At 43.3% G+C, this 23015-nt stretch overlaps 1 protein-coding gene and 56 non-coding genes across 57 annotated transcripts; 1 reads left to right on the forward strand and 56 right to left on the reverse strand.

Annotated features, from left to right (window-relative positions):
* The first annotated feature begins 2487 nt into the window (after positions 1–2487).
* LOC146882570 (secreted RxLR effector protein 161-like) lies at positions 2488–2904 on the forward strand. The gene has a single exon (XM_085667460.1). The coding sequence runs from the start codon at positions 2488–2490 to the stop codon at positions 2902–2904; it is 417 nt and encodes a 138-aa protein (XP_085523586.1).
* Positions 2905–4368: 1464 nt separating this feature from the next.
* Positions 4369–4487, reverse strand: LOC114167684 (5S ribosomal RNA). The gene has a single exon (XR_003600297.1). It is a non-coding gene; the product is annotated as a 5S ribosomal RNA (ribosomal RNA).
* A 215-nt stretch (positions 4488–4702) lies between these two features.
* Positions 4703–4821, reverse strand: LOC114167799 (5S ribosomal RNA). Its single transcript, XR_003600412.1, has one exon. It is a non-coding gene; the product is annotated as a 5S ribosomal RNA (ribosomal RNA).
* Positions 4822–5036: 215 nt separating this feature from the next.
* Positions 5037–5155, reverse strand: LOC114167858 (5S ribosomal RNA). The gene has a single exon (XR_003600467.2). It is a non-coding gene; the product is annotated as a 5S ribosomal RNA (ribosomal RNA).
* A 215-nt stretch (positions 5156–5370) lies between these two features.
* LOC114167859 (5S ribosomal RNA) lies at positions 5371–5489 on the reverse strand. Its single transcript, XR_003600468.2, has one exon. It is a non-coding gene; the product is annotated as a 5S ribosomal RNA (ribosomal RNA).
* Positions 5490–5704: 215 nt separating this feature from the next.
* On the reverse strand, positions 5705–5823 carry LOC114167918 (5S ribosomal RNA). The gene has a single exon (XR_003600523.1). It is a non-coding gene; the product is annotated as a 5S ribosomal RNA (ribosomal RNA).
* Positions 5824–6038: 215 nt separating this feature from the next.
* LOC114168005 (5S ribosomal RNA) lies at positions 6039–6157 on the reverse strand. Its single transcript, XR_003600603.1, has one exon. It is a non-coding gene; the product is annotated as a 5S ribosomal RNA (ribosomal RNA).
* A 215-nt stretch (positions 6158–6372) lies between these two features.
* LOC114167860 (5S ribosomal RNA) lies at positions 6373–6491 on the reverse strand. Its single transcript, XR_003600469.2, has one exon. It is a non-coding gene; the product is annotated as a 5S ribosomal RNA (ribosomal RNA).
* Positions 6492–6706: 215 nt separating this feature from the next.
* On the reverse strand, positions 6707–6825 carry LOC114167861 (5S ribosomal RNA). The gene has a single exon (XR_003600470.2). It is a non-coding gene; the product is annotated as a 5S ribosomal RNA (ribosomal RNA).
* A 215-nt stretch (positions 6826–7040) lies between these two features.
* On the reverse strand, positions 7041–7159 carry LOC114167863 (5S ribosomal RNA). Its single transcript, XR_003600471.2, has one exon. It is a non-coding gene; the product is annotated as a 5S ribosomal RNA (ribosomal RNA).
* Positions 7160–7374: 215 nt separating this feature from the next.
* On the reverse strand, positions 7375–7493 carry LOC114167864 (5S ribosomal RNA). The gene has a single exon (XR_003600472.2). It is a non-coding gene; the product is annotated as a 5S ribosomal RNA (ribosomal RNA).
* A 215-nt stretch (positions 7494–7708) lies between these two features.
* LOC114168016 (5S ribosomal RNA) lies at positions 7709–7827 on the reverse strand. The gene has a single exon (XR_003600614.1). It is a non-coding gene; the product is annotated as a 5S ribosomal RNA (ribosomal RNA).
* A 215-nt stretch (positions 7828–8042) lies between these two features.
* On the reverse strand, positions 8043–8161 carry LOC114167866 (5S ribosomal RNA). The gene has a single exon (XR_003600474.2). It is a non-coding gene; the product is annotated as a 5S ribosomal RNA (ribosomal RNA).
* A 215-nt stretch (positions 8162–8376) lies between these two features.
* Positions 8377–8495, reverse strand: LOC114167867 (5S ribosomal RNA). Its single transcript, XR_003600475.2, has one exon. It is a non-coding gene; the product is annotated as a 5S ribosomal RNA (ribosomal RNA).
* A 215-nt stretch (positions 8496–8710) lies between these two features.
* LOC114167690 (5S ribosomal RNA) lies at positions 8711–8829 on the reverse strand. The gene has a single exon (XR_003600303.1). It is a non-coding gene; the product is annotated as a 5S ribosomal RNA (ribosomal RNA).
* Positions 8830–9044: 215 nt separating this feature from the next.
* Positions 9045–9163, reverse strand: LOC114167702 (5S ribosomal RNA). Its single transcript, XR_003600314.1, has one exon. It is a non-coding gene; the product is annotated as a 5S ribosomal RNA (ribosomal RNA).
* Positions 9164–9378: 215 nt separating this feature from the next.
* LOC114167868 (5S ribosomal RNA) lies at positions 9379–9497 on the reverse strand. Its single transcript, XR_003600476.2, has one exon. It is a non-coding gene; the product is annotated as a 5S ribosomal RNA (ribosomal RNA).
* A 215-nt stretch (positions 9498–9712) lies between these two features.
* Positions 9713–9831, reverse strand: LOC114167714 (5S ribosomal RNA). The gene has a single exon (XR_003600326.1). It is a non-coding gene; the product is annotated as a 5S ribosomal RNA (ribosomal RNA).
* Positions 9832–10046: 215 nt separating this feature from the next.
* Positions 10047–10165, reverse strand: LOC114167725 (5S ribosomal RNA). Its single transcript, XR_003600339.1, has one exon. It is a non-coding gene; the product is annotated as a 5S ribosomal RNA (ribosomal RNA).
* Positions 10166–10380: 215 nt separating this feature from the next.
* On the reverse strand, positions 10381–10499 carry LOC114167869 (5S ribosomal RNA). The gene has a single exon (XR_003600477.2). It is a non-coding gene; the product is annotated as a 5S ribosomal RNA (ribosomal RNA).
* Positions 10500–10714: 215 nt separating this feature from the next.
* LOC114167870 (5S ribosomal RNA) lies at positions 10715–10833 on the reverse strand. The gene has a single exon (XR_003600478.2). It is a non-coding gene; the product is annotated as a 5S ribosomal RNA (ribosomal RNA).
* A 215-nt stretch (positions 10834–11048) lies between these two features.
* LOC114167736 (5S ribosomal RNA) lies at positions 11049–11167 on the reverse strand. The gene has a single exon (XR_003600351.1). It is a non-coding gene; the product is annotated as a 5S ribosomal RNA (ribosomal RNA).
* A 215-nt stretch (positions 11168–11382) lies between these two features.
* On the reverse strand, positions 11383–11501 carry LOC114167852 (5S ribosomal RNA). The gene has a single exon (XR_003600461.2). It is a non-coding gene; the product is annotated as a 5S ribosomal RNA (ribosomal RNA).
* Positions 11502–11716: 215 nt separating this feature from the next.
* On the reverse strand, positions 11717–11835 carry LOC114167871 (5S ribosomal RNA). The gene has a single exon (XR_003600479.2). It is a non-coding gene; the product is annotated as a 5S ribosomal RNA (ribosomal RNA).
* A 215-nt stretch (positions 11836–12050) lies between these two features.
* On the reverse strand, positions 12051–12169 carry LOC114167872 (5S ribosomal RNA). Its single transcript, XR_003600480.2, has one exon. It is a non-coding gene; the product is annotated as a 5S ribosomal RNA (ribosomal RNA).
* A 215-nt stretch (positions 12170–12384) lies between these two features.
* LOC114167873 (5S ribosomal RNA) lies at positions 12385–12503 on the reverse strand. The gene has a single exon (XR_003600481.2). It is a non-coding gene; the product is annotated as a 5S ribosomal RNA (ribosomal RNA).
* A 215-nt stretch (positions 12504–12718) lies between these two features.
* LOC114167874 (5S ribosomal RNA) lies at positions 12719–12837 on the reverse strand. Its single transcript, XR_003600482.2, has one exon. It is a non-coding gene; the product is annotated as a 5S ribosomal RNA (ribosomal RNA).
* A 215-nt stretch (positions 12838–13052) lies between these two features.
* Positions 13053–13171, reverse strand: LOC114167875 (5S ribosomal RNA). Its single transcript, XR_003600483.2, has one exon. It is a non-coding gene; the product is annotated as a 5S ribosomal RNA (ribosomal RNA).
* A 215-nt stretch (positions 13172–13386) lies between these two features.
* LOC114167748 (5S ribosomal RNA) lies at positions 13387–13505 on the reverse strand. Its single transcript, XR_003600362.1, has one exon. It is a non-coding gene; the product is annotated as a 5S ribosomal RNA (ribosomal RNA).
* Positions 13506–13720: 215 nt separating this feature from the next.
* LOC114167929 (5S ribosomal RNA) lies at positions 13721–13839 on the reverse strand. The gene has a single exon (XR_003600533.2). It is a non-coding gene; the product is annotated as a 5S ribosomal RNA (ribosomal RNA).
* Positions 13840–14054: 215 nt separating this feature from the next.
* On the reverse strand, positions 14055–14173 carry LOC114167943 (5S ribosomal RNA). Its single transcript, XR_003600547.2, has one exon. It is a non-coding gene; the product is annotated as a 5S ribosomal RNA (ribosomal RNA).
* Positions 14174–14388: 215 nt separating this feature from the next.
* On the reverse strand, positions 14389–14507 carry LOC114167877 (5S ribosomal RNA). Its single transcript, XR_003600485.2, has one exon. It is a non-coding gene; the product is annotated as a 5S ribosomal RNA (ribosomal RNA).
* A 215-nt stretch (positions 14508–14722) lies between these two features.
* Positions 14723–14841, reverse strand: LOC114167759 (5S ribosomal RNA). Its single transcript, XR_003600373.1, has one exon. It is a non-coding gene; the product is annotated as a 5S ribosomal RNA (ribosomal RNA).
* Positions 14842–15056: 215 nt separating this feature from the next.
* Positions 15057–15175, reverse strand: LOC114167879 (5S ribosomal RNA). The gene has a single exon (XR_003600486.2). It is a non-coding gene; the product is annotated as a 5S ribosomal RNA (ribosomal RNA).
* A 215-nt stretch (positions 15176–15390) lies between these two features.
* Positions 15391–15509, reverse strand: LOC114167880 (5S ribosomal RNA). Its single transcript, XR_003600487.2, has one exon. It is a non-coding gene; the product is annotated as a 5S ribosomal RNA (ribosomal RNA).
* A 215-nt stretch (positions 15510–15724) lies between these two features.
* LOC114167881 (5S ribosomal RNA) lies at positions 15725–15843 on the reverse strand. Its single transcript, XR_003600488.2, has one exon. It is a non-coding gene; the product is annotated as a 5S ribosomal RNA (ribosomal RNA).
* A 215-nt stretch (positions 15844–16058) lies between these two features.
* LOC114167882 (5S ribosomal RNA) lies at positions 16059–16177 on the reverse strand. The gene has a single exon (XR_003600489.2). It is a non-coding gene; the product is annotated as a 5S ribosomal RNA (ribosomal RNA).
* A 215-nt stretch (positions 16178–16392) lies between these two features.
* Positions 16393–16511, reverse strand: LOC114167883 (5S ribosomal RNA). Its single transcript, XR_003600490.2, has one exon. It is a non-coding gene; the product is annotated as a 5S ribosomal RNA (ribosomal RNA).
* A 215-nt stretch (positions 16512–16726) lies between these two features.
* Positions 16727–16845, reverse strand: LOC114167836 (5S ribosomal RNA). Its single transcript, XR_003600446.2, has one exon. It is a non-coding gene; the product is annotated as a 5S ribosomal RNA (ribosomal RNA).
* Positions 16846–17060: 215 nt separating this feature from the next.
* On the reverse strand, positions 17061–17179 carry LOC114167771 (5S ribosomal RNA). Its single transcript, XR_003600384.1, has one exon. It is a non-coding gene; the product is annotated as a 5S ribosomal RNA (ribosomal RNA).
* A 215-nt stretch (positions 17180–17394) lies between these two features.
* On the reverse strand, positions 17395–17513 carry LOC114167884 (5S ribosomal RNA). Its single transcript, XR_003600491.2, has one exon. It is a non-coding gene; the product is annotated as a 5S ribosomal RNA (ribosomal RNA).
* Positions 17514–17728: 215 nt separating this feature from the next.
* On the reverse strand, positions 17729–17847 carry LOC114167885 (5S ribosomal RNA). The gene has a single exon (XR_003600492.2). It is a non-coding gene; the product is annotated as a 5S ribosomal RNA (ribosomal RNA).
* Positions 17848–18062: 215 nt separating this feature from the next.
* Positions 18063–18181, reverse strand: LOC114167886 (5S ribosomal RNA). Its single transcript, XR_003600493.2, has one exon. It is a non-coding gene; the product is annotated as a 5S ribosomal RNA (ribosomal RNA).
* A 215-nt stretch (positions 18182–18396) lies between these two features.
* On the reverse strand, positions 18397–18515 carry LOC114167887 (5S ribosomal RNA). The gene has a single exon (XR_003600494.2). It is a non-coding gene; the product is annotated as a 5S ribosomal RNA (ribosomal RNA).
* Positions 18516–18730: 215 nt separating this feature from the next.
* LOC114167889 (5S ribosomal RNA) lies at positions 18731–18849 on the reverse strand. The gene has a single exon (XR_003600496.2). It is a non-coding gene; the product is annotated as a 5S ribosomal RNA (ribosomal RNA).
* A 215-nt stretch (positions 18850–19064) lies between these two features.
* Positions 19065–19183, reverse strand: LOC114167890 (5S ribosomal RNA). Its single transcript, XR_003600497.2, has one exon. It is a non-coding gene; the product is annotated as a 5S ribosomal RNA (ribosomal RNA).
* Positions 19184–19398: 215 nt separating this feature from the next.
* On the reverse strand, positions 19399–19517 carry LOC114167891 (5S ribosomal RNA). Its single transcript, XR_003600498.2, has one exon. It is a non-coding gene; the product is annotated as a 5S ribosomal RNA (ribosomal RNA).
* A 215-nt stretch (positions 19518–19732) lies between these two features.
* Positions 19733–19851, reverse strand: LOC114167892 (5S ribosomal RNA). The gene has a single exon (XR_003600499.2). It is a non-coding gene; the product is annotated as a 5S ribosomal RNA (ribosomal RNA).
* A 215-nt stretch (positions 19852–20066) lies between these two features.
* On the reverse strand, positions 20067–20185 carry LOC114167782 (5S ribosomal RNA). The gene has a single exon (XR_003600395.1). It is a non-coding gene; the product is annotated as a 5S ribosomal RNA (ribosomal RNA).
* Positions 20186–20400: 215 nt separating this feature from the next.
* Positions 20401–20519, reverse strand: LOC114167893 (5S ribosomal RNA). Its single transcript, XR_003600500.2, has one exon. It is a non-coding gene; the product is annotated as a 5S ribosomal RNA (ribosomal RNA).
* Positions 20520–20734: 215 nt separating this feature from the next.
* LOC114167895 (5S ribosomal RNA) lies at positions 20735–20853 on the reverse strand. The gene has a single exon (XR_003600501.2). It is a non-coding gene; the product is annotated as a 5S ribosomal RNA (ribosomal RNA).
* Positions 20854–21068: 215 nt separating this feature from the next.
* On the reverse strand, positions 21069–21187 carry LOC114167896 (5S ribosomal RNA). Its single transcript, XR_003600502.2, has one exon. It is a non-coding gene; the product is annotated as a 5S ribosomal RNA (ribosomal RNA).
* Positions 21188–21402: 215 nt separating this feature from the next.
* On the reverse strand, positions 21403–21521 carry LOC114167854 (5S ribosomal RNA). The gene has a single exon (XR_003600463.2). It is a non-coding gene; the product is annotated as a 5S ribosomal RNA (ribosomal RNA).
* A 215-nt stretch (positions 21522–21736) lies between these two features.
* Positions 21737–21855, reverse strand: LOC114167951 (5S ribosomal RNA). The gene has a single exon (XR_003600555.2). It is a non-coding gene; the product is annotated as a 5S ribosomal RNA (ribosomal RNA).
* Positions 21856–22070: 215 nt separating this feature from the next.
* LOC114167793 (5S ribosomal RNA) lies at positions 22071–22189 on the reverse strand. Its single transcript, XR_003600406.1, has one exon. It is a non-coding gene; the product is annotated as a 5S ribosomal RNA (ribosomal RNA).
* A 215-nt stretch (positions 22190–22404) lies between these two features.
* On the reverse strand, positions 22405–22523 carry LOC114167806 (5S ribosomal RNA). Its single transcript, XR_003600418.1, has one exon. It is a non-coding gene; the product is annotated as a 5S ribosomal RNA (ribosomal RNA).
* Positions 22524–22738: 215 nt separating this feature from the next.
* On the reverse strand, positions 22739–22857 carry LOC114167897 (5S ribosomal RNA). Its single transcript, XR_003600503.2, has one exon. It is a non-coding gene; the product is annotated as a 5S ribosomal RNA (ribosomal RNA).
* Between the last annotated feature and the right edge of the window lie 158 nt (positions 22858–23015).

Raw genomic sequence — 23015 nt, forward strand, 5'->3', positions numbered from 1 at the left:
GACGGAGATGATAAAGACCACGAGACTCACATCCTATGTTAATCACTTGTTTCGAACTTTGGTCCTGTAAATACACAAAATTGTTGGTAAGAGAAACAACACAATTAAGAGAACGAGTTAGACAACTGATGGACAATAGGTTAAAAGAAGACCCAAGGGCATAAAGAACATTATCAATGGTTAAAGAAGGGAAAATTTTAACAATGGCAACACCATGATCAGCTAGTGTAACAAAATGTAAAGGATTAGGAAAGGATAAACACGAGAACAAAGATTTGTTACCAGTAATATGATTAGTGACTCCTGAATCAAAAATCGAAGGACCAGGAGAAGAAGATTGGGTCAGACTAGCAAAATATACATGTGTGTGCCACAGACACAGTAGAACTAGAATACTTTTGATCCTTATACCATTTTGAGAAATTTGTTGAACATAAAAGGTGTATCCGATGAAACGGAAGAAGGGGGATCCCTAGCAAACGAAGGTGGGGAAAGATTGGTCTGAACAACTGTAGCAGATCGAGGAGGACGACCATATAATGCATAACACTTCTTAATCTTGTGACCTAGCTTGCCACAATGTTCACATTTATGACGTTATTTCCCTGTTTGCGAGGGCGAGTTCGGTTATCACGGTGAGATGCCATAGTAACTCGAATACAAAACAAAAATTTGAATCACACAATGGAAGCAACAAACAAAGCAGATCCTAATATTAGATTATTTCAAATTCCTTAAAATGGCATAAAGAACATGGGGCAGAACCTCCAAAAACACCTCAAAGTAGAAAACAATTGCAAAAAATTGCAATCACTTAAAATTTGGAAAATTGTGAAAGAGGATTAGGGCTTGCGACTTAGGGCTCAGGAAAGAGAAACTATTGCAAGAATCCCTTCTCAGTCATAAATTTGCGAAAGAGACTTAGGGCTTATGGCTAAGGGCTAAGGGTTTAGGAAAGAAGAACTACTACAAGGATCCCTTCTCAATCATGGATCGTTTAGGGCTCTTGATACCATATTGAATATAGAGAAAATAGGGTTTGAGATTAATCTCCCTTCTGTATAAACCACACATAGGGTAATTTATTTATAATAGAGAGAGGTAAAACTAAAAAGAGTAACTAAAAATAAATAGAGTGAATAGAAGATATTGTTTGATATTGTGATTAATAATATCTAACAATATCTTAACAATATCAAAACAATATGTAACAATTATCCTTTGTTTCCCTCTCCTACCATTAACAAACTACAACCACGATCGACTCTGTGTGTTTTCTTGGCCTATCCCCTTAATCACAAAGGTTATATATGTTTTGATTTGTCCTACGAAAAGGTAATAATATCGCGGCATGTCATTTTTTTATGAAACACAATTTCCTTTTTCCCATATGCCTTCCTCACCTATCTCTACTTATGAAAATTTCAATGATGACATCCACATATCCCTTGTTCATCCTTGGGCCAACCCTGACCCAAAGCCTTTGCTTAACCCACAGCCTGTAAGCTTACCCCACCATTCATCTAGCATATCAATCTCCACCACCAGTCTATCTCCCTCTCCTACTTCAGACGAACCTGCCTGCCTTGCCTCCAAACCCTTATACTAGGACTATGGCCACGCGTAGCATGACCGGTGTCTGAAAACATAGAAAGCTCTTTAACATTTTGTTTTCATTACCGACCCTATAATATCACATCTTCCCAAAATAATACATGGGATTTGGTTCCACAACCTTGTGATGGTGGGTTTCAACTTGTAGTTGTGGATTGTGATGAGACGTCCAATGCTATGGTGAAACTTGCGACCATTTGCATGGTTCTCACCAAATTGTGGCTCATTCATCAGTGGGATGTTCAGAATATCTTTCTCCATGGTGATCTACATGAGACTATGTACATGCACCAACCATTTGGTTTTCGTGATCATCTTCACCCTGATCACATTTGTCGCCTCAGAAAATCTCTTTTTGGTTTGAAACAATCTCCTTGTGCCTAGTACCAGCACTTTGCTTACTATGTTTCTACCATTGGGTTCTAGCATAGTGTTTCAGATCACTCTATCTTCATCTACTAACATGGATCCAACATGGCATTCATCCTCCTTTATGTTGATGACATCATTCTCATCACCTCTTCTAATGACCTTCGCAAATCTGTCATGGCATTCCTTGGCTCTAAATTTTCTATGAAGGATTTTGGCCATTTCAGTAATTTTCTCAGGATTTTTGTGACAAAAGATGCAATTGGCTTGTTCCTTAGTTAGGGCACCTATGCTAGTGACATCATTACACGCGCAGGCATGACTTCTTGCAATCCTTTTGGTACTCCAGTTGATACCTAGCAGAAACTCAATACATCATTTGAGGATTCCACTTTGTATCGAAGTCTTGCCAACGCCCTACAATATCTCACATTCAATCGCCTTGGCATTTCATATGTTGTTCAGGAAGTTTGTCTTCACATACATGCCCCTTGCACCAAGCACATGGTAGATTTGAAACGCATTCTGAGGCATGTTCAGGATACTTTACAATATGGTTTGGACATGTATCCGACAATTGTTGAGAAACTTATTTCTTATACTAACGCTGATTCAGGTGGATTTCCTGACACCAGATGCTCCACATCTAGTTACTATGTGTTTCTTGGTGACAACCTCATATTCTGGTCTTCAAAATGCCAACATACTCTTTTTTGTTATAATGTAGAGGTTGAATACATAAGTGTTGTCAATTATGTCTCTGAATCTTGTTGGCTGTGGAATCTTCTGTTGGAGCTTTATTTTCCTTTCCCTCAGGCTACTTTGGTGCAATATGATCATGTTAGTGCCATTTATCTATTCGGTAATTCTATGCAGCATGAGCATACAAAACATATTGAGATGGATATTCACTTAGCATGAGTTCAAGTACGAGTTCTTTATGTACCTTCTCGCCACCAAATAGCTTAAATTTTTACCAAAGGCCTACCACGGATTCTTTTTGATGATTTTCGGACCAGTCTTAGCATCCATGAACCTCCGGCTTTGATTGAGGAGGTATGATAGAAAATATATTATTCTCCACTAATTAAGCCAATTAGAAATTATTCTCCTATAATTATGCTAATCAAATCTCTGTAATTAGGATTAACAAATTTTTGTAATCATGCATAGCATAATTATATATCTTTTGTAGATCATCCTGTTGTGTATAAGTACTCATGTCCAATGCATAATAAGACACACATTAAAGTCATCTGTCATCTCTCTTTATTCAACCAAGGATTTTCTTCTTTAGTAACTAAGCATGTTATATTCGTAGTTCATGCATGATCGAGATCAATTAAATAGATATTATTATGTCTCGTACGTTATACAACAATTTCCTTTTAGTCCTTGTGATGAATAGTACAGTAGTATCTTTCAAATATAACCTTAAGTCCTTTATCACAAAGTTGATTGGTACTTAGAAAATTGTGTTTTATTCCATCAACGAGTAGCACGTCCTTAATCTCCAAACTATCTCCACCACCAACATCGTCGGTTCCAAAATGTACTTCAATCATGATGAACATAAGGGTGATTATCATAGGGATGATTCCAATAAGGGAAAGGATGAAGAGATTCAACAGTTTCTTGTATGAATGAAAGATGGGTAAGAAGTCTTTACTACTTTTGTTATGAAAATTTTACTTGTGCGCATATTTTGACAAATAAAAAGCCTCAATTACGTATCACTAACACAAAAAGGGCTATTAATGGGTATTATTTTTGGTCGTTCACGTCTGTTAAAGGTCTTACGTCACAACGAGAGATTTTAAATTAACGTGTGTTGTCCTTGAATAGACGTCAATTAACTTTTATTGAATGTATAACAAACGTTAATTAACATATGTTACAAAGACAACAAACGGTTAATTTATGGGGTTCTTTTAAATTTGACAGCAATATTTTCTTCAAAATGAACAATGGAAAATTAATATAGAATACAAGAACATACTTCAAAAATTTGCATCATTTTGTAAGTATATGTCTCATAAAAAGTTGTAAAGTATAAAAAAACATATCAAAAATACTAAAATACTAAAAAATATATCGTAAATGATAGAATTTTTGAAAATGTAAAATCCCAATCCCCTTCGGGAATTGGCCAACAAGTAGAATACACCATTTCCATCAACTTTCATTTTTGGAGCATCTCCATCTGAGGTCCATAGCAAAAGTTATCACTAATTGAAGTTTTTCACGACAAAATTGGCAATGGGTTGTTTGTGTCCGAATAAATTTTGGTAACAGTAGTTTGAGTCATTTAGGTGGTACTATTGGATTTAATTGCAAAAAACGGTGATGAAAATGGCGTAAAAAAAAAGAAAAAAACGTAAAAAAGAGGTGCAACACGAGGACTTCCCAGGAGGTCACCCATCCTAGTACTACTCTCGCCCAAGCACGCTTAACTGCGGAGTTCTGATGGGATCCGGTGCATTAGTGCTGGTATGATCGCACCTGTCAAGTATTGCACGATCAATGTATATATGGGTTTCGCATTGGGCCTAAGTTTGAAAACTTGGTGAGGCGCGGGGCCCGGGGACGTGAAGTGGGTTGTTTGTGTCCGAATAAATTTTGGTAACAGTAGTTTGAGTCATTTAGGTGGTACTATTGGATTTAATTGCAAAAAACGGTGATGAAAATGGCGTAAAAAAAAAGAAAAAAACGTAAAAAAGAGGTGCAACACGAGGACTTCCCAGGAGGTCACCCATCCTAGTACTACTCTCGCCCAAGCACGCTTAACTGCGGAGTTCTGATGGGATCCGGTGCATTAGTGCTGGTATGATCGCACCTGTCAAGTATTGCACGATCAATGTATATATGGGTTTCGCATTGGGCCTAAGTTTGAAAACTTGGTGAGGCGCGGGGCCCGGGGACGTGAAGTGGGTTGTTTGTGTCCGAATAAATTTTGGTAACAGTAGTTTGAGTCATTTAGGTGGTACTATTGGATTTAATTGCAAAAAACGGTGATGAAAATGGCGTAAAAAAAAAGAAAAAAACGTAAAAAAGAGGTGCAACACGAGGACTTCCCAGGAGGTCACCCATCCTAGTACTACTCTCGCCCAAGCACGCTTAACTGCGGAGTTCTGATGGGATCCGGTGCATTAGTGCTGGTATGATCGCACCTGTCAAGTATTGCACGATCAATGTATATATGGGTTTCGCATTGGGCCTAAGTTTGAAAACTTGGTGAGGCGCGGGGCCCGGGGACGTGAAGTGGGTTGTTTGTGTCCGAATAAATTTTGGTAACAGTAGTTTGAGTCATTTAGGTGGTACTATTGGATTTAATTGCAAAAAACGGTGATGAAAATGGCGTAAAAAAAAAGAAAAAAACGTAAAAAAGAGGTGCAACACGAGGACTTCCCAGGAGGTCACCCATCCTAGTACTACTCTCGCCCAAGCACGCTTAACTGCGGAGTTCTGATGGGATCCGGTGCATTAGTGCTGGTATGATCGCACCTGTCAAGTATTGCACGATCAATGTATATATGGGTTTCGCATTGGGCCTAAGTTTGAAAACTTGGTGAGGCGCGGGGCCCGGGGACGTGAAGTGGGTTGTTTGTGTCCGAATAAATTTTGGTAACAGTAGTTTGAGTCATTTAGGTGGTACTATTGGATTTAATTGCAAAAAACGGTGATGAAAATGGCGTAAAAAAAAAGAAAAAAACGTAAAAAAGAGGTGCAACACGAGGACTTCCCAGGAGGTCACCCATCCTAGTACTACTCTCGCCCAAGCACGCTTAACTGCGGAGTTCTGATGGGATCCGGTGCATTAGTGCTGGTATGATCGCACCTGTCAAGTATTGCACGATCAATGTATATATGGGTTTCGCATTGGGCCTAAGTTTGAAAACTTGGTGAGGCGCGGGGCCCGGGGACGTGAAGTGGGTTGTTTGTGTCCGAATAAATTTTGGTAACAGTAGTTTGAGTCATTTAGGTGGTACTATTGGATTTAATTGCAAAAAACGGTGATGAAAATGGCGTAAAAAAAAAGAAAAAAACGTAAAAAAGAGGTGCAACACGAGGACTTCCCAGGAGGTCACCCATCCTAGTACTACTCTCGCCCAAGCACGCTTAACTGCGGAGTTCTGATGGGATCCGGTGCATTAGTGCTGGTATGATCGCACCTGTCAAGTATTGCACGATCAATGTATATATGGGTTTCGCATTGGGCCTAAGTTTGAAAACTTGGTGAGGCGCGGGGCCCGGGGACGTGAAGTGGGTTGTTTGTGTCCGAATAAATTTTGGTAACAGTAGTTTGAGTCATTTAGGTGGTACTATTGGATTTAATTGCAAAAAACGGTGATGAAAATGGCGTAAAAAAAAAGAAAAAAACGTAAAAAAGAGGTGCAACACGAGGACTTCCCAGGAGGTCACCCATCCTAGTACTACTCTCGCCCAAGCACGCTTAACTGCGGAGTTCTGATGGGATCCGGTGCATTAGTGCTGGTATGATCGCACCTGTCAAGTATTGCACGATCAATGTATATATGGGTTTCGCATTGGGCCTAAGTTTGAAAACTTGGTGAGGCGCGGGGCCCGGGGACGTGAAGTGGGTTGTTTGTGTCCGAATAAATTTTGGTAACAGTAGTTTGAGTCATTTAGGTGGTACTATTGGATTTAATTGCAAAAAACGGTGATGAAAATGGCGTAAAAAAAAAGAAAAAAACGTAAAAAAGAGGTGCAACACGAGGACTTCCCAGGAGGTCACCCATCCTAGTACTACTCTCGCCCAAGCACGCTTAACTGCGGAGTTCTGATGGGATCCGGTGCATTAGTGCTGGTATGATCGCACCTGTCAAGTATTGCACGATCAATGTATATATGGGTTTCGCATTGGGCCTAAGTTTGAAAACTTGGTGAGGCGCGGGGCCCGGGGACGTGAAGTGGGTTGTTTGTGTCCGAATAAATTTTGGTAACAGTAGTTTGAGTCATTTAGGTGGTACTATTGGATTTAATTGCAAAAAACGGTGATGAAAATGGCGTAAAAAAAAAGAAAAAAACGTAAAAAAGAGGTGCAACACGAGGACTTCCCAGGAGGTCACCCATCCTAGTACTACTCTCGCCCAAGCACGCTTAACTGCGGAGTTCTGATGGGATCCGGTGCATTAGTGCTGGTATGATCGCACCTGTCAAGTATTGCACGATCAATGTATATATGGGTTTCGCATTGGGCCTAAGTTTGAAAACTTGGTGAGGCGCGGGGCCCGGGGACGTGAAGTGGGTTGTTTGTGTCCGAATAAATTTTGGTAACAGTAGTTTGAGTCATTTAGGTGGTACTATTGGATTTAATTGCAAAAAACGGTGATGAAAATGGCGTAAAAAAAAAGAAAAAAACGTAAAAAAGAGGTGCAACACGAGGACTTCCCAGGAGGTCACCCATCCTAGTACTACTCTCGCCCAAGCACGCTTAACTGCGGAGTTCTGATGGGATCCGGTGCATTAGTGCTGGTATGATCGCACCTGTCAAGTATTGCACGATCAATGTATATATGGGTTTCGCATTGGGCCTAAGTTTGAAAACTTGGTGAGGCGCGGGGCCCGGGGACGTGAAGTGGGTTGTTTGTGTCCGAATAAATTTTGGTAACAGTAGTTTGAGTCATTTAGGTGGTACTATTGGATTTAATTGCAAAAAACGGTGATGAAAATGGCGTAAAAAAAAAGAAAAAAACGTAAAAAAGAGGTGCAACACGAGGACTTCCCAGGAGGTCACCCATCCTAGTACTACTCTCGCCCAAGCACGCTTAACTGCGGAGTTCTGATGGGATCCGGTGCATTAGTGCTGGTATGATCGCACCTGTCAAGTATTGCACGATCAATGTATATATGGGTTTCGCATTGGGCCTAAGTTTGAAAACTTGGTGAGGCGCGGGGCCCGGGGACGTGAAGTGGGTTGTTTGTGTCCGAATAAATTTTGGTAACAGTAGTTTGAGTCATTTAGGTGGTACTATTGGATTTAATTGCAAAAAACGGTGATGAAAATGGCGTAAAAAAAAAGAAAAAAACGTAAAAAAGAGGTGCAACACGAGGACTTCCCAGGAGGTCACCCATCCTAGTACTACTCTCGCCCAAGCACGCTTAACTGCGGAGTTCTGATGGGATCCGGTGCATTAGTGCTGGTATGATCGCACCTGTCAAGTATTGCACGATCAATGTATATATGGGTTTCGCATTGGGCCTAAGTTTGAAAACTTGGTGAGGCGCGGGGCCCGGGGACGTGAAGTGGGTTGTTTGTGTCCGAATAAATTTTGGTAACAGTAGTTTGAGTCATTTAGGTGGTACTATTGGATTTAATTGCAAAAAACGGTGATGAAAATGGCGTAAAAAAAAAGAAAAAAACGTAAAAAAGAGGTGCAACACGAGGACTTCCCAGGAGGTCACCCATCCTAGTACTACTCTCGCCCAAGCACGCTTAACTGCGGAGTTCTGATGGGATCCGGTGCATTAGTGCTGGTATGATCGCACCTGTCAAGTATTGCACGATCAATGTATATATGGGTTTCGCATTGGGCCTAAGTTTGAAAACTTGGTGAGGCGCGGGGCCCGGGGACGTGAAGTGGGTTGTTTGTGTCCGAATAAATTTTGGTAACAGTAGTTTGAGTCATTTAGGTGGTACTATTGGATTTAATTGCAAAAAACGGTGATGAAAATGGCGTAAAAAAAAAGAAAAAAACGTAAAAAAGAGGTGCAACACGAGGACTTCCCAGGAGGTCACCCATCCTAGTACTACTCTCGCCCAAGCACGCTTAACTGCGGAGTTCTGATGGGATCCGGTGCATTAGTGCTGGTATGATCGCACCTGTCAAGTATTGCACGATCAATGTATATATGGGTTTCGCATTGGGCCTAAGTTTGAAAACTTGGTGAGGCGCGGGGCCCGGGGACGTGAAGTGGGTTGTTTGTGTCCGAATAAATTTTGGTAACAGTAGTTTGAGTCATTTAGGTGGTACTATTGGATTTAATTGCAAAAAACGGTGATGAAAATGGCGTAAAAAAAAAGAAAAAAACGTAAAAAAGAGGTGCAACACGAGGACTTCCCAGGAGGTCACCCATCCTAGTACTACTCTCGCCCAAGCACGCTTAACTGCGGAGTTCTGATGGGATCCGGTGCATTAGTGCTGGTATGATCGCACCTGTCAAGTATTGCACGATCAATGTATATATGGGTTTCGCATTGGGCCTAAGTTTGAAAACTTGGTGAGGCGCGAGGCCCGGGGACGTGAAGTGGGTTGTTTGTGTCCGAATAAATTTTGGTAACAGTAGTTTGAGTCATTTAGGTGGTACTATTGGATTTAATTGCAAAAAACGGTGATGAAAATGGCGTAAAAAAAAAGAAAAAAACGTAAAAAAGAGGTGCAACACGAGGACTTCCCAGGAGGTCACCCATCCTAGTACTACTCTCGCCCAAGCACGCTTAACTGCGGAGTTCTGATGGGATCCGGTGCATTAGTGCTGGTATGATCGCACCTGTCAAGTATTGCACGATCAATGTATATATGGGTTTCGCATTGGGCCTAAGTTTGAAAACTTGGTGAGGCGCGGGGCCCGGGGACGTGAAGTGGGTTGTTTGTGTCCGAATAAATTTTGGTAACAGTAGTTTGAGTCATTTAGGTGGTACTATTGGATTTAATTGCAAAAAACGGTGATGAAAATGGCGTAAAAAAAAAGAAAAAAACGTAAAAAAGAGGTGCAACACGAGGACTTCCCAGGAGGTCACCCATCCTAGTACTACTCTCGCCCAAGCACGCTTAACTGCGGAGTTCTGATGGGATCCGGTGCATTAGTGCTGGTATGATCGCACCTGTCAAGTATTGCACGATCAATGTATATATGGGTTTCGCATTGGGCCTAAGTTTGAAAACTTGGTGAGGCGCGGGGCCCGGGGACGTGAAGTGGGTTGTTTGTGTCCGAATAAATTTTGGTAACAGTAGTTTGAGTCATTTAGGTGGTACTATTGGATTTAATTGCAAAAAACGGTGATGAAAATGGCGTAAAAAAAAAGAAAAAAACGTAAAAAAGAGGTGCAACACGAGGACTTCCCAGGAGGTCACCCATCCTAGTACTACTCTCGCCCAAGCACGCTTAACTGCGGAGTTCTGATGGGATCCGGTGCATTAGTGCTGGTATGATCGCACCTGTCAAGTATTGCACGATCAATGTATATATGGGTTTCGCATTGGGCCTAAGTTTGAAAACTTGGTGAGGCGCGGGGCCCGGGGACGTGAAGTGGGTTGTTTGTGTCCGAATAAATTTTGGTAACAGTAGTTTGAGTCATTTAGGTGGTACTATTGGATTTAATTGCAAAAAACGGTGATGAAAATGGCGTAAAAAAAAAGAAAAAAACGTAAAAAAGAGGTGCAACACGAGGACTTCCCAGGAGGTCACCCATCCTAGTACTACTCTCGCCCAAGCACGCTTAACTGCGGAGTTCTGATGGGATCCGGTGCATTAGTGCTGGTATGATCGCACCTGTCAAGTATTGCACGATCAATGTATATATGGGTTTCGCATTGGGCCTAAGTTTGAAAACTTGGTGAGGCGCGGGGCCCGGGGACGTGAAGTGGGTTGTTTGTGTCCGAATAAATTTTGGTAACAGTAGTTTGAGTCATTTAGGTGGTACTATTGGATTTAATTGCAAAAAACGGTGATGAAAATGGCGTAAAAAAAAAGAAAAAAACGTAAAAAAGAGGTGCAACACGAGGACTTCCCAGGAGGTCACCCATCCTAGTACTACTCTCGCCCAAGCACGCTTAACTGCGGAGTTCTGATGGGATCCGGTGCATTAGTGCTGGTATGATCGCACCTGTCAAGTATTGCACGATCAATGTATATATGGGTTTCGCATTGGGCCTAAGTTTGAAAACTTGGTGAGGCGCGGGGCCCGGGGACGTGAAGTGGGTTGTTTGTGTCCGAATAAATTTTGGTAACAGTAGTTTGAGTCATTTAGGTGGTACTATTGGATTTAATTGCAAAAAACGGTGATGAAAATGGCGTAAAAAAAAAGAAAAAAACGTAAAAAAGAGGTGCAACACGAGGACTTCCCAGGAGGTCACCCATCCTAGTACTACTCTCGCCCAAGCACGCTTAACTGCGGAGTTCTGATGGGATCCGGTGCATTAGTGCTGGTATGATCGCACCTGTCAAGTATTGCACGATCAATGTATATATGGGTTTCGCATTGGGCCTAAGTTTGAAAACTTGGTGAGGCGCGGGGCCCGGGGACGTGAAGTGGGTTGTTTGTGTCCGAATAAATTTTGGTAACAGTAGTTTGAGTCATTTAGGTGGTACTATTGGATTTAATTGCAAAAAACGGTGATGAAAATGGCGTAAAAAAAAAGAAAAAAACGTAAAAAAGAGGTGCAACACGAGGACTTCCCAGGAGGTCACCCATCCTAGTACTACTCTCGCCCAAGCACGCTTAACTGCGGAGTTCTGATGGGATCCGGTGCATTAGTGCTGGTATGATCGCACCTGTCAAGTATTGCACGATCAATGTATATATGGGTTTCGCATTGGGCCTAAGTTTGAAAACTTGGTGAGGCGCGGGGCCCGGGGACGTGAAGTGGGTTGTTTGTGTCCGAATAAATTTTGGTAACAGTAGTTTGAGTCATTTAGGTGGTACTATTGGATTTAATTGCAAAAAACGGTGATGAAAATGGCGTAAAAAAAAAGAAAAAAACGTAAAAAAGAGGTGCAACACGAGGACTTCCCAGGAGGTCACCCATCCTAGTACTACTCTCGCCCAAGCACGCTTAACTGCGGAGTTCTGATGGGATCCGGTGCATTAGTGCTGGTATGATCGCACCTGTCAAGTATTGCACGATCAATGTATATATGGGTTTCGCATTGGGCCTAAGTTTGAAAACTTGGTGAGGCGCGGGGCCCGGGGACGTGAAGTGGGTTGTTTGTGTCCGAATAAATTTTGGTAACAGTAGTTTGAGTCATTTAGGTGGTACTATTGGATTTAATTGCAAAAAACGGTGATGAAAATGGCGTAAAAAAAAAGAAAAAAACGTAAAAAAGAGGTGCAACACGAGGACTTCCCAGGAGGTCACCCATCCTAGTACTACTCTCGCCCAAGCACGCTTAACTGCGGAGTTCTGATGGGATCCGGTGCATTAGTGCTGGTATGATCGCACCTGTCAAGTATTGCACGATCAATGTATATATGGGTTTCGCATTGGGCCTAAGTTTGAAAACTTGGTGAGGCGCGGGGCCCGGGGACGTGAAGTGGGTTGTTTGTGTCCGAATAAATTTTGGTAACAGTAGTTTGAGTCATTTAGGTGGTACTATTGGATTTAATTGCAAAAAACGGTGATGAAAATGGCGTAAAAAAAAAGAAAAAAACGTAAAAAAGAGGTGCAACACGAGGACTTCCCAGGAGGTCACCCATCCTAGTACTACTCTCGCCCAAGCACGCTTAACTGCGGAGTTCTGATGGGATCCGGTGCATTAGTGCTGGTATGATCGCACCTGTCAAGTATTGCACGATCAATGTATATATGGGTTTCGCATTGGGCCTAAGTTTGAAAACTTGGTGAGGCGCGGGGCCCGGGGACGTGAAGTGGGTTGTTTGTGTCCGAATAAATTTTGGTAACAGTAGTTTGAGTCATTTAGGTGGTACTATTGGATTTAATTGCAAAAAACGGTGATGAAAATGGCGTAAAAAAAAAGAAAAAAACGTAAAAAAGAGGTGCAACACGAGGACTTCCCAGGAGGTCACCCATCCTAGTACTACTCTCGCCCAAGCACGCTTAACTGCGGAGTTCTGATGGGATCCGGTGCATTAGTGCTGGTATGATCGCACCTGTCAAGTATTGCACGATCAATGTATATATGGGTTTCGCATTGGGCCTAAGTTTGAAAACTTGGTGAGGCGCGGGGCCCGGGGACGTGAAGTGGGTTGTTTGTGTCCGAATAAATTTTGGTAACAGTAGTTTGAGTCATTTAGGTGGTACTATTGGATTTAATTGCAAAAAACGGTGATGAAAATGGCGTAAAAAAAAAGAAAAAAACGTAAAAAAGAGGTGCAACACGAGGACTTCCCAGGAGGTCACCCATCCTAGTACTACTCTCGCCCAAGCACGCTTAACTGCGGAGTTCTGATGGGATCCGGTGCATTAGTGCTGGTATGATCGCACCTGTCAAGTATTGCACGATCAATGTATATATGGGTTTCGCATTGGGCCTAAGTTTGAAAACTTGGTGAGGCGCGGGGCCCGGGGACGTGAAGTGGGTTGTTTGTGTCCGAATAAATTTTGGTAACAGTAGTTTGAGTCATTTAGGTGGTACTATTGGATTTAATTGCAAAAAACGGTGATGAAAATGGCGTAAAAAAAAAGAAAAAAACGTAAAAAAGAGGTGCAACACGAGGACTTCCCAGGAGGTCACCCATCCTAGTACTACTCTCGCCCAAGCACGCTTAACTGCGGAGTTCTGATGGGATCCGGTGCATTAGTGCTGGTATGATCGCACCTGTCAAGTATTGCACGATCAATGTATATATGGGTTTCGCATTGGGCCTAAGTTTGAAAACTTGGTGAGGCGCGGGGCCCGGGGACGTGAAGTGGGTTGTTTGTGTCCGAATAAATTTTGGTAACAGTAGTTTGAGTCATTTAGGTGGTACTATTGGATTTAATTGCAAAAAACGGTGATGAAAATGGCGTAAAAAAAAAGAAAAAAACGTAAAAAAGAGGTGCAACACGAGGACTTCCCAGGAGGTCACCCATCCTAGTACTACTCTCGCCCAAGCACGCTTAACTGCGGAGTTCTGATGGGATCCGGTGCATTAGTGCTGGTATGATCGCACCTGTCAAGTATTGCACGATCAATGTATATATGGGTTTCGCATTGGGCCTAAGTTTGAAAACTTGGTGAGGCGCGGGGCCCGGGGACGTGAAGTGGGTTGTTTGTGTCCGAATAAATTTTGGTAACAGTAGTTTGAGTCATTTAGGTGGTACTATTGGATTTAATTGCAAAAAACGGTGATGAAAATGGCGTAAAAAAAAAGAAAAAAACGTAAAAAAGAGGTGCAACACGAGGACTTCCCAGGAGGTCACCCATCCTAGTACTACTCTCGCCCAAGCACGCTTAACTGCGGAGTTCTGATGGGATCCGGTGCATTAGTGCTGGTATGATCGCACCTGTCAAGTATTGCACGATCAATGTATATATGGGTTTCGCATTGGGCCTAAGTTTGAAAACTTGGTGAGGCGCGGGGCCCGGGGACGTGAAGTGGGTTGTTTGTGTCCGAATAAATTTTGGTAACAGTAGTTTGAGTCATTTAGGTGGTACTATTGGATTTAATTGCAAAAAACGGTGATGAAAATGGCGTAAAAAAAAAGAAAAAAACGTAAAAAAGAGGTGCAACACGAGGACTTCCCAGGAGGTCACCCATCCTAGTACTACTCTCGCCCAAGCACGCTTAACTGCGGAGTTCTGATGGGATCCGGTGCATTAGTGCTGGTATGATCGCACCTGTCAAGTATTGCACGATCAATGTATATATGGGTTTCGCATTGGGCCTAAGTTTGAAAACTTGGTGAGGCGCGGGGCCCGGGGACGTGAAGTGGGTTGTTTGTGTCCGAATAAATTTTGGTAACAGTAGTTTGAGTCATTTAGGTGGTACTATTGGATTTAATTGCAAAAAACGGTGATGAAAATGGCGTAAAAAAAAAGAAAAAAACGTAAAAAAGAGGTGCAACACGAGGACTTCCCAGGAGGTCACCCATCCTAGTACTACTCTCGCCCAAGCACGCTTAACTGCGGAGTTCTGATGGGATCCGGTGCATTAGTGCTGGTATGATCGCACCTGTCAAGTATTGCACGATCAATGTATATATGGGTTTCGCATTGGGCCTAAGTTTGAAAACTTGGTGAGGCGCGGGGCCCGGGGACGTGAAGTGGGTTGTTTGTGTCCGAATAAATTTTGGTAACAGTAGTTTGAGTCATTTAGGTGGTACTATTGGATTTAATTGCAAAAAACGGTGATGAAAATGGCGTAAAAAAAAAGAAAAAAACGTAAAAAAGAGGTGCAACACGAGGACTTCCCAGGAGGTCACCCATCCTAGTACTACTCTCGCCCAAGCACGCTTAACTGCGGAGTTCTGATGGGATCCGGTGCATTAGTGCTGGTATGATCGCACCTGTCAAGTATTGCACGATCAATGTATATATGGGTTTCGCATTGGGCCTAAGTTTGAAAACTTGGTGAGGCGCGGGGCCCGGGGACGTGAAGTGGGTTGTTTGTGTCCGAATAAATTTTGGTAACAGTAGTTTGAGTCATTTAGGTGGTACTATTGGATTTAATTGCAAAAAACGGTGATGAAAATGGCGTAAAAAAAAAGAAAAAAACGTAAAAAAGAGGTGCAACACGAGGACTTCCCAGGAGGTCACCCATCCTAGTACTACTCTCGCCCAAGCACGCTTAACTGCGGAGTTCTGATGGGATCCGGTGCATTAGTGCTGGTATGATCGCACCTGTCAAGTATTGCACGATCAATGTATATATGGGTTTCGCATTGGGCCTAAGTTTGAAAACTTGGTGAGGCGCGGGGCCCGGGGACGTGAAGTGGGTTGTTTGTGTCCGAATAAATTTTGGTAACAGTAGTTTGAGTCATTTAGGTGGTACTATTGGATTTAATTGCAAAAAACGGTGATGAAAATGGCGTAAAAAAAAAGAAAAAAACGTAAAAAAGAGGTGCAACACGAGGACTTCCCAGGAGGTCACCCATCCTAGTACTACTCTCGCCCAAGCACGCTTAACTGCGGAGTTCTGATGGGATCCGGTGCATTAGTGCTGGTATGATCGCACCTGTCAAGTATTGCACGATCAATGTATATATGGGTTTCGCATTGGGCCTAAGTTTGAAAACTTGGTGAGGCGCGGGGCCCGGGGACGTGAAGTGGGTTGTTTGTGTCCGAATAAATTTTGGTAACAGTAGTTTGAGTCATTTAGGTGGTACTATTGGATTTAATTGCAAAAAACGGTGATGAAAATGGCGTAAAAAAAAAGAAAAAAACGTAAAAAAGAGGTGCAACACGAGGACTTCCCAGGAGGTCACCCATCCTAGTACTACTCTCGCCCAAGCACGCTTAACTGCGGAGTTCTGATGGGATCCGGTGCATTAGTGCTGGTATGATCGCACCTGTCAAGTATTGCACGATCAATGTATATATGGGTTTCGCATTGGGCCTAAGTTTGAAAACTTGGTGAGGCGCGGGGCCCGGGGACGTGAAGTGGGTTGTTTGTGTCCGAATAAATTTTGGTAACAGTAGTTTGAGTCATTTAGGTGGTACTATTGGATTTAATTGCAAAAAACGGTGATGAAAATGGCGTAAAAAAAAAGAAAAAAACGTAAAAAAGAGGTGCAACACGAGGACTTCCCAGGAGGTCACCCATCCTAGTACTACTCTCGCCCAAGCACGCTTAACTGCGGAGTTCTGATGGGATCCGGTGCATTAGTGCTGGTATGATCGCACCTGTCAAGTATTGCACGATCAATGTATATATGGGTTTCGCATTGGGCCTAAGTTTGAAAACTTGGTGAGGCGCGGGGCCCGGGGACGTGAAGTGGGTTGTTTGTGTCCGAATAAATTTTGGTAACAGTAGTTTGAGTCATTTAGGTGGTACTATTGGATTTAATTGCAAAAAACGGTGATGAAAATGGCGTAAAAAAAAAGAAAAAAACGTAAAAAAGAGGTGCAACACGAGGACTTCCCAGGAGGTCACCCATCCTAGTACTACTCTCGCCCAAGCACGCTTAACTGCGGAGTTCTGATGGGATCCGGTGCATTAGTGCTGGTATGATCGCACCTGTCAAGTATTGCACGATCAATGTATATATGGGTTTCGCATTGGGCCTAAGTTTGAAAACTTGGTGAGGCGCGGGGCCCGGGGACGTGAAGTGGGTTGTTTGTGTCCGAATAAATTTTGGTAACAGTAGTTTGAGTCATTTAGGTGGTACTATTGGATTTAATTGCAAAAAACGGTGATGAAAATGGCGTAAAAAAAAAGAAAAAAACGTAAAAAAGAGGTGCAACACGAGGACTTCCCAGGAGGTCACCCATCCTAGTACTACTCTCGCCCAAGCACGCTTAACTGCGGAGTTCTGATGGGATCCGGTGCATTAGTGCTGGTATGATCGCACCTGTCAAGTATTGCACGATCAATGTATATATGGGTTTCGCATTGGGCCTAAGTTTGAAAACTTGGTGAGGCGCGGGGCCCGGGGACGTGAAGTGGGTTGTTTGTGTCCGAATAAATTTTGGTAACAGTAGTTTGAGTCATTTAGGTGGTACTATTGGATTTAATTGCAAAAAACGGTGATGAAAATGGCGTAAAAAAAAAGAAAAAAACGTAAAAAAGAGGTGCAACACGAGGACTTCCCAGGAGGTCACCCATCCTAGTACTACTCTCGCCCAAGCACGCTTAACTGCGGAGTTCTGATGGGATCCGGTGCATTAGTGCTGGTATGATCGCACCTGTCAAGTATTGCACGATCAATGTATATATGGGTTTCGCATTGGGCCTAAGTTTGAAAACTTGGTGAGGCGCGGGGCCCGGGGACGTGAAGTGGGTTGTTTGTGTCCGAATAAATTTTGGTAACAGTAGTTTGAGTCATTTAGGTGGTACTATTGGATTTAATTGCAAAAAACGGTGATGAAAATGGCGTAAAAAAAAAGAAAAAAACGTAAAAAAGAGGTGCAACACGAGGACTTCCCAGGAGGTCACCCATCCTAGTACTACTCTCGCCCAAGCACGCTTAACTGCGGAGTTCTGATGGGATCCGGTGCATTAGTGCTGGTATGATCGCACCTGTCAAGTATTGCACGATCAATGTATATATGGGTTTCGCATTGGGCCTAAGTTTGAAAACTTGGTGAGGCGCGGGGCCCGGGGACGTGAAGTGGGTTGTTTGTGTCCGAATAAATTTTGGTAACAGTAGTTTGAGTCATTTAGGTGGTACTATTGGATTTAATTGCAAAAAACGGTGATGAAAATGGCGTAAAAAAAAAGAAAAAAACGTAAAAAAGAGGTGCAACACGAGGACTTCCCAGGAGGTCACCCATCCTAGTACTACTCTCGCCCAAGCACGCTTAACTGCGGAGTTCTGATGGGATCCGGTGCATTAGTGCTGGTATGATCGCACCTGTCAAGTATTGCACGATCAATGTATATATGGGTTTCGCATTGGGCCTAAGTTTGAAAACTTGGTGAGGCGCGGGGCCCGGGGACGTGAAGTGGGTTGTTTGTGTCCGAATAAATTTTGGTAACAGTAGTTTGAGTCATTTAGGTGGTACTATTGGATTTAATTGCAAAAAACGGTGATGAAAATGGCGTAAAAAAAAAGAAAAAAACGTAAAAAAGAGGTGCAACACGAGGACTTCCCAGGAGGTCACCCATCCTAGTACTACTCTCGCCCAAGCACGCTTAACTGCGGAGTTCTGATGGGATCCGGTGCATTAGTGCTGGTATGATCGCACCTGTCAAGTATTGCACGATCAATGTATATATGGGTTTCGCATTGGGCCTAAGTTTGAAAACTTGGTGAGGCGCGGGGCCCGGGGACGTGAAGTGGGTTGTTTGTGTCCGAATAAATTTTGGTAACAGTAGTTTGAGTCATTTAGGTGGTACTATTGGATTTAATTGCAAAAAACGGTGATGAAAATGGCGTAAAAAAAAAGAAAAAAACGTAAAAAAGAGGTGCAACACGAGGACTTCCCAGGAGGTCACCCATCCTAGTACTACTCTCGCCCAAGCACGCTTAACTGCGGAGTTCTGATGGGATCCGGTGCATTAGTGCTGGTATGATCGCACCTGTCAAGTATTGCACGATCAATGTATATATGGGTTTCGCATTGGGCCTAAGTTTGAAAACTTGGTGAGGCGCGGGGCCCGGGGACGTGAAGTGGGTTGTTTGTGTCCGAATAAATTTTGGTAACAGTAGTTTGAGTCATTTAGGTGGTACTATTGGATTTAATTGCAAAAAACGGTGATGAAAATGGCGTAAAAAAAAAGAAAAAAACGTAAAAAAGAGGTGCAACACGAGGACTTCCCAGGAGGTCACCCATCCTAGTACTACTCTCGCCCAAGCACGCTTAACTGCGGAGTTCTGATGGGATCCGGTGCATTAGTGCTGGTATGATCGCACCTGTCAAGTATTGCACGATCAATGTATATATGGGTTTCGCATTGGGCCTAAGTTTGAAAACTTGGTGAGGCGCGGGGCCCGGGGACGTGAAGTGGGTTGTTTGTGTCCGAATAAATTTTGGTAACAGTAGTTTGAGTCATTTAGGTGGTACTATTGGATTTAATTGCAAAAAACGGTGATGAAAATGGCGTAAAAAAAAAGAAAAAAACGTAAAAAAGAGGTGCAACACGAGGACTTCCCAGGAGGTCACCCATCCTAGTACTACTCTCGCCCAAGCACGCTTAACTGCGGAGTTCTGATGGGATCCGGTGCATTAGTGCTGGTATGATCGCACCTGTCAAGTATTGCACGATCAATGTATATATGGGTTTCGCATTGGGCCTAAGTTTGAAAACTTGGTGAGGCGCGGGGCCCGGGGACGTGAAGTGGGTTGTTTGTGTCCGAATAAATTTTGGTAACAGTAGTTTGAGTCATTTAGGTGGTACTATTGGATTTAATTGCAAAAAACGGTGATGAAAATGGCGTAAAAAAAAAGAAAAAAACGTAAAAAAGAGGTGCAACACGAGGACTTCCCAGGAGGTCACCCATCCTAGTACTACTCTCGCCCAAGCACGCTTAACTGCGGAGTTCTGATGGGATCCGGTGCATTAGTGCTGGTATGATCGCACCTGTCAAGTATTGCACGATCAATGTATATATGGGTTTCGCATTGGGCCTAAGTTTGAAAACTTGGTGAGGCGCGGGGCCCGGGGACGTGAAGTGGGTTGTTTGTGTCCGAATAAATTTTGGTAACAGTAGTTTGAGTCATTTAGGTGGTACTATTGGATTTAATTGCAAAAAACGGTGATGAAAATGGCGTAAAAAAAAAGAAAAAAACGTAAAAAAGAGGTGCAACACGAGGACTTCCCAGGAGGTCACCCATCCTAGTACTACTCTCGCCCAAGCACGCTTAACTGCGGAGTTCTGATGGGATCCGGTGCATTAGTGCTGGTATGATCGCACCTGTCAAGTATTGCACGATCAATGTATATATGGGTTTCGCATTGGGCCTAAGTTTGAAAACTTGGTGAGGCGCGGGGCCCGGGGACGTGAAGTGGGTTGTTTGTGTCCGAATAAATTTTGGTAACAGTAGTTTGAGTCATTTAGGTGGTACTATTGGATTTAATTGCAAAAAACGGTGATGAAAATGGCGTAAAAAAAAAGAAAAAAACGTAAAAAAGAGGTGCAACACGAGGACTTCCCAGGAGGTCACCCATCCTAGTACTACTCTCGCCCAAGCACGCTTAACTGCGGAGTTCTGATGGGATCCGGTGCATTAGTGCTGGTATGATCGCACCTGTCAAGTATTGCACGATCAATGTATATATGGGTTTCGCATTGGGCCTAAGTTTGAAAACTTGGTGAGGCGCGGGGCCCGGGGACGTGAAGTGGGTTGTTTGTGTCCGAATAAATTTTGGTAACAGTAGTTTGAGTCATTTAGGTGGTACTATTGGATTTAATTGCAAAAAACGGTGATGAAAATGGCGTAAAAAAAAAGAAAAAAACGTAAAAAAGAGGTGCAACACGAGGACTTCCCAGGAGGTCACCCATCCTAGTACTACTCTCGCCCAAGCACGCTTAACTGCGGAGTTCTGATGGGATCCGGTGCATTAGTGCTGGTATGATCGCACCTGTCAAGTATTGCACGATCAATGTATATATGGGTTTCGCATTGGGCCTAAGTTTGAAAACTTGGTGAGGCGCGGGGCCCGGGGACGTGAAGTGGGTTGTTTGTGTCCGAATAAATTTTGGTAACAGTAGTTTGAGTCATTTAGGTGGTACTATTGGATTTAATTGCAAAAAACGGTGATGAAAATGGCGTAAAAAAAAAGAAAAAAACGTAAAAAAGAGGTGCAACACGAGGACTTCCCAGGAGGTCACCCATCCTAGTACTACTCTCGCCCAAGCACGCTTAACTGCGGAGTTCTGATGGGATCCGGTGCATTAGTGCTGGTATGATCGCACCTGTCAAGTATTGCACGATCAATGTATATATGGGTTTCGCATTGGGCCTAAGTTTGAAAACTTGGTGAGGCGCGGGGCCCGGGGACGTGAAGTGGGTTGTTTGTGTCCGAATAAATTTTGGTAACAGTAGTTTGAGTCATTTAGGTGGTACTATTGGATTTAATTGCAAAAAACGGTGATGAAAATGGCGTAAAAAAAAAGAAAAAAACGTAAAAAAGAGGTGCAACACGAGGACTTCCCAGGAGGTCACCCATCCTAGTACTACTCTCGCCCAAGCACGCTTAACTGCGGAGTTCTGATGGGATCCGGTGCATTAGTGCTGGTATGATCGCACCTGTCAAGTATTGCACGATCAATGTATATATGGGTTTCGCATTGGGCCTAAGTTTGAAAACTTGGTGAGGCGCGGGGCCCGGGGACGTGAAGTGGGTTGTTTGTGTCCGAATAAATTTTGGTAACAGTAGTTTGAGTCATTTAGGTGGTACTATTGGATTTAATTGCAAAAAACGGTGATGAAAATGGCGTAAAAAAAAAGAAAAAAACGTAAAAAAGAGGTGCAACACGAGGACTTCCCAGGAGGTCACCCATCCTAGTACTACTCTCGCCCAAGCACGCTTAACTGCGGAGTTCTGATGGGATCCGGTGCATTAGTGCTGGTATGATCGCACCTGTCAAGTATTGCACGATCAATGTATATATGGGTTTCGCATTGGGCCTAAGTTTGAAAACTTGGTGAGGCGCGGGGCCCGGGGACGTGAAGTGGGTTGTTTGTGTCCGAATAAATTTTGGTAACAGTAGTTTGAGTCATTTAGGTGGTACTATTGGATTTAATTGCAAAAAACGGTGATGAAAATGGCGTAAAAAAAAAGAAAAAAACGTAAAAAAGAGGTGCAACACGAGGACTTCCCAGGAGGTCACCCATCCTAGTACTACTCTCGCCCAAGCACGCTTAACTGCGGAGTTCTGATGGGATCCGGTGCATTAGTGCTGGTATGATCGCACCTGTCAAGTATTGCACGATCAATGTATATATGGGTTTCGCATTGGGCCTAAGTTTGAAAACTTGGTGAGGCGCGGGGCCCGGGGACGTGAAGTGGGTTGTTTGTGTCCGAATAAATTTTGGTAACAGTAGTTTGAGTCATTTAGGTGGTACTATTGGATTTAATTGCAAAAAACGGTGATGAAAATGGCGTAAAAAAAAAGAAAAAAACGTAAAAAAGAGGTGCAACACGAGGACTTCCCAGGAGGTCACCCATCCTAGTACTACTCTCGCCCAAGCACGCTTAACTGCGGAGTTCTGATGGGATCCGGTGCATTAGTGCTGGTATGATCGCACCTGTCAAGTATTGCACGATCAATGTATATATGGGTTTCGCATTGGGCCTAAGTTTGAAAACTTGGTGAGGCGCGGGGCCCGGGGACGTGAAGTGGGTTGTTTGTGTCCGAATAAATTTTGGTAACAGTAGTTTGAGTCATTTAGGTGGTACTATTGGATTTAATTGCAAAAAACGGTGATGAAAATGGCGTAAAAAAAAAGAAAAAAACGTAAAAAAGAGGTGCAACACGAGGACTTCCCAGGAGGTCACCCATCCTAGTACTACTCTCGCCCAAGCACGCTTAACTGCGGAGTTCTGATGGGATCCGGTGCATTAGTGCTGGTATGATCGCACCTGTCAAGTATTGCACGATCAATGTATATATGGGTTTCGCATTGGGCCTAAGTTTGAAAACTTGGTGAGGCGCGGGGCCCGGGGACGTGAAGTGGGTTGTTTGTGTCCGAATAAATTTTGGTAACAGTAGTTTGAGTCATTTAGGTGGTACTATTGGATT

Source organism: Vigna unguiculata, chromosome 10 (assembly GCF_037176805.1).
Source record: "Vigna unguiculata cultivar grain cowpea cultivar isolate G323 ecotype 2 chromosome 10, ASM3717680v1, whole genome shotgun sequence".
Taxonomy (NCBI): Eukaryota; Viridiplantae; Streptophyta; class Magnoliopsida; order Fabales; family Fabaceae; genus Vigna; species Vigna unguiculata.

Coding starts and splice junctions, on each gene's coding strand:
- LOC146882570 (XM_085667460.1), top strand. CDS start 2,488: ATGGTAGATTTGAAACGCATTCTGAGGCATGTTCAGGATACTTTACAA.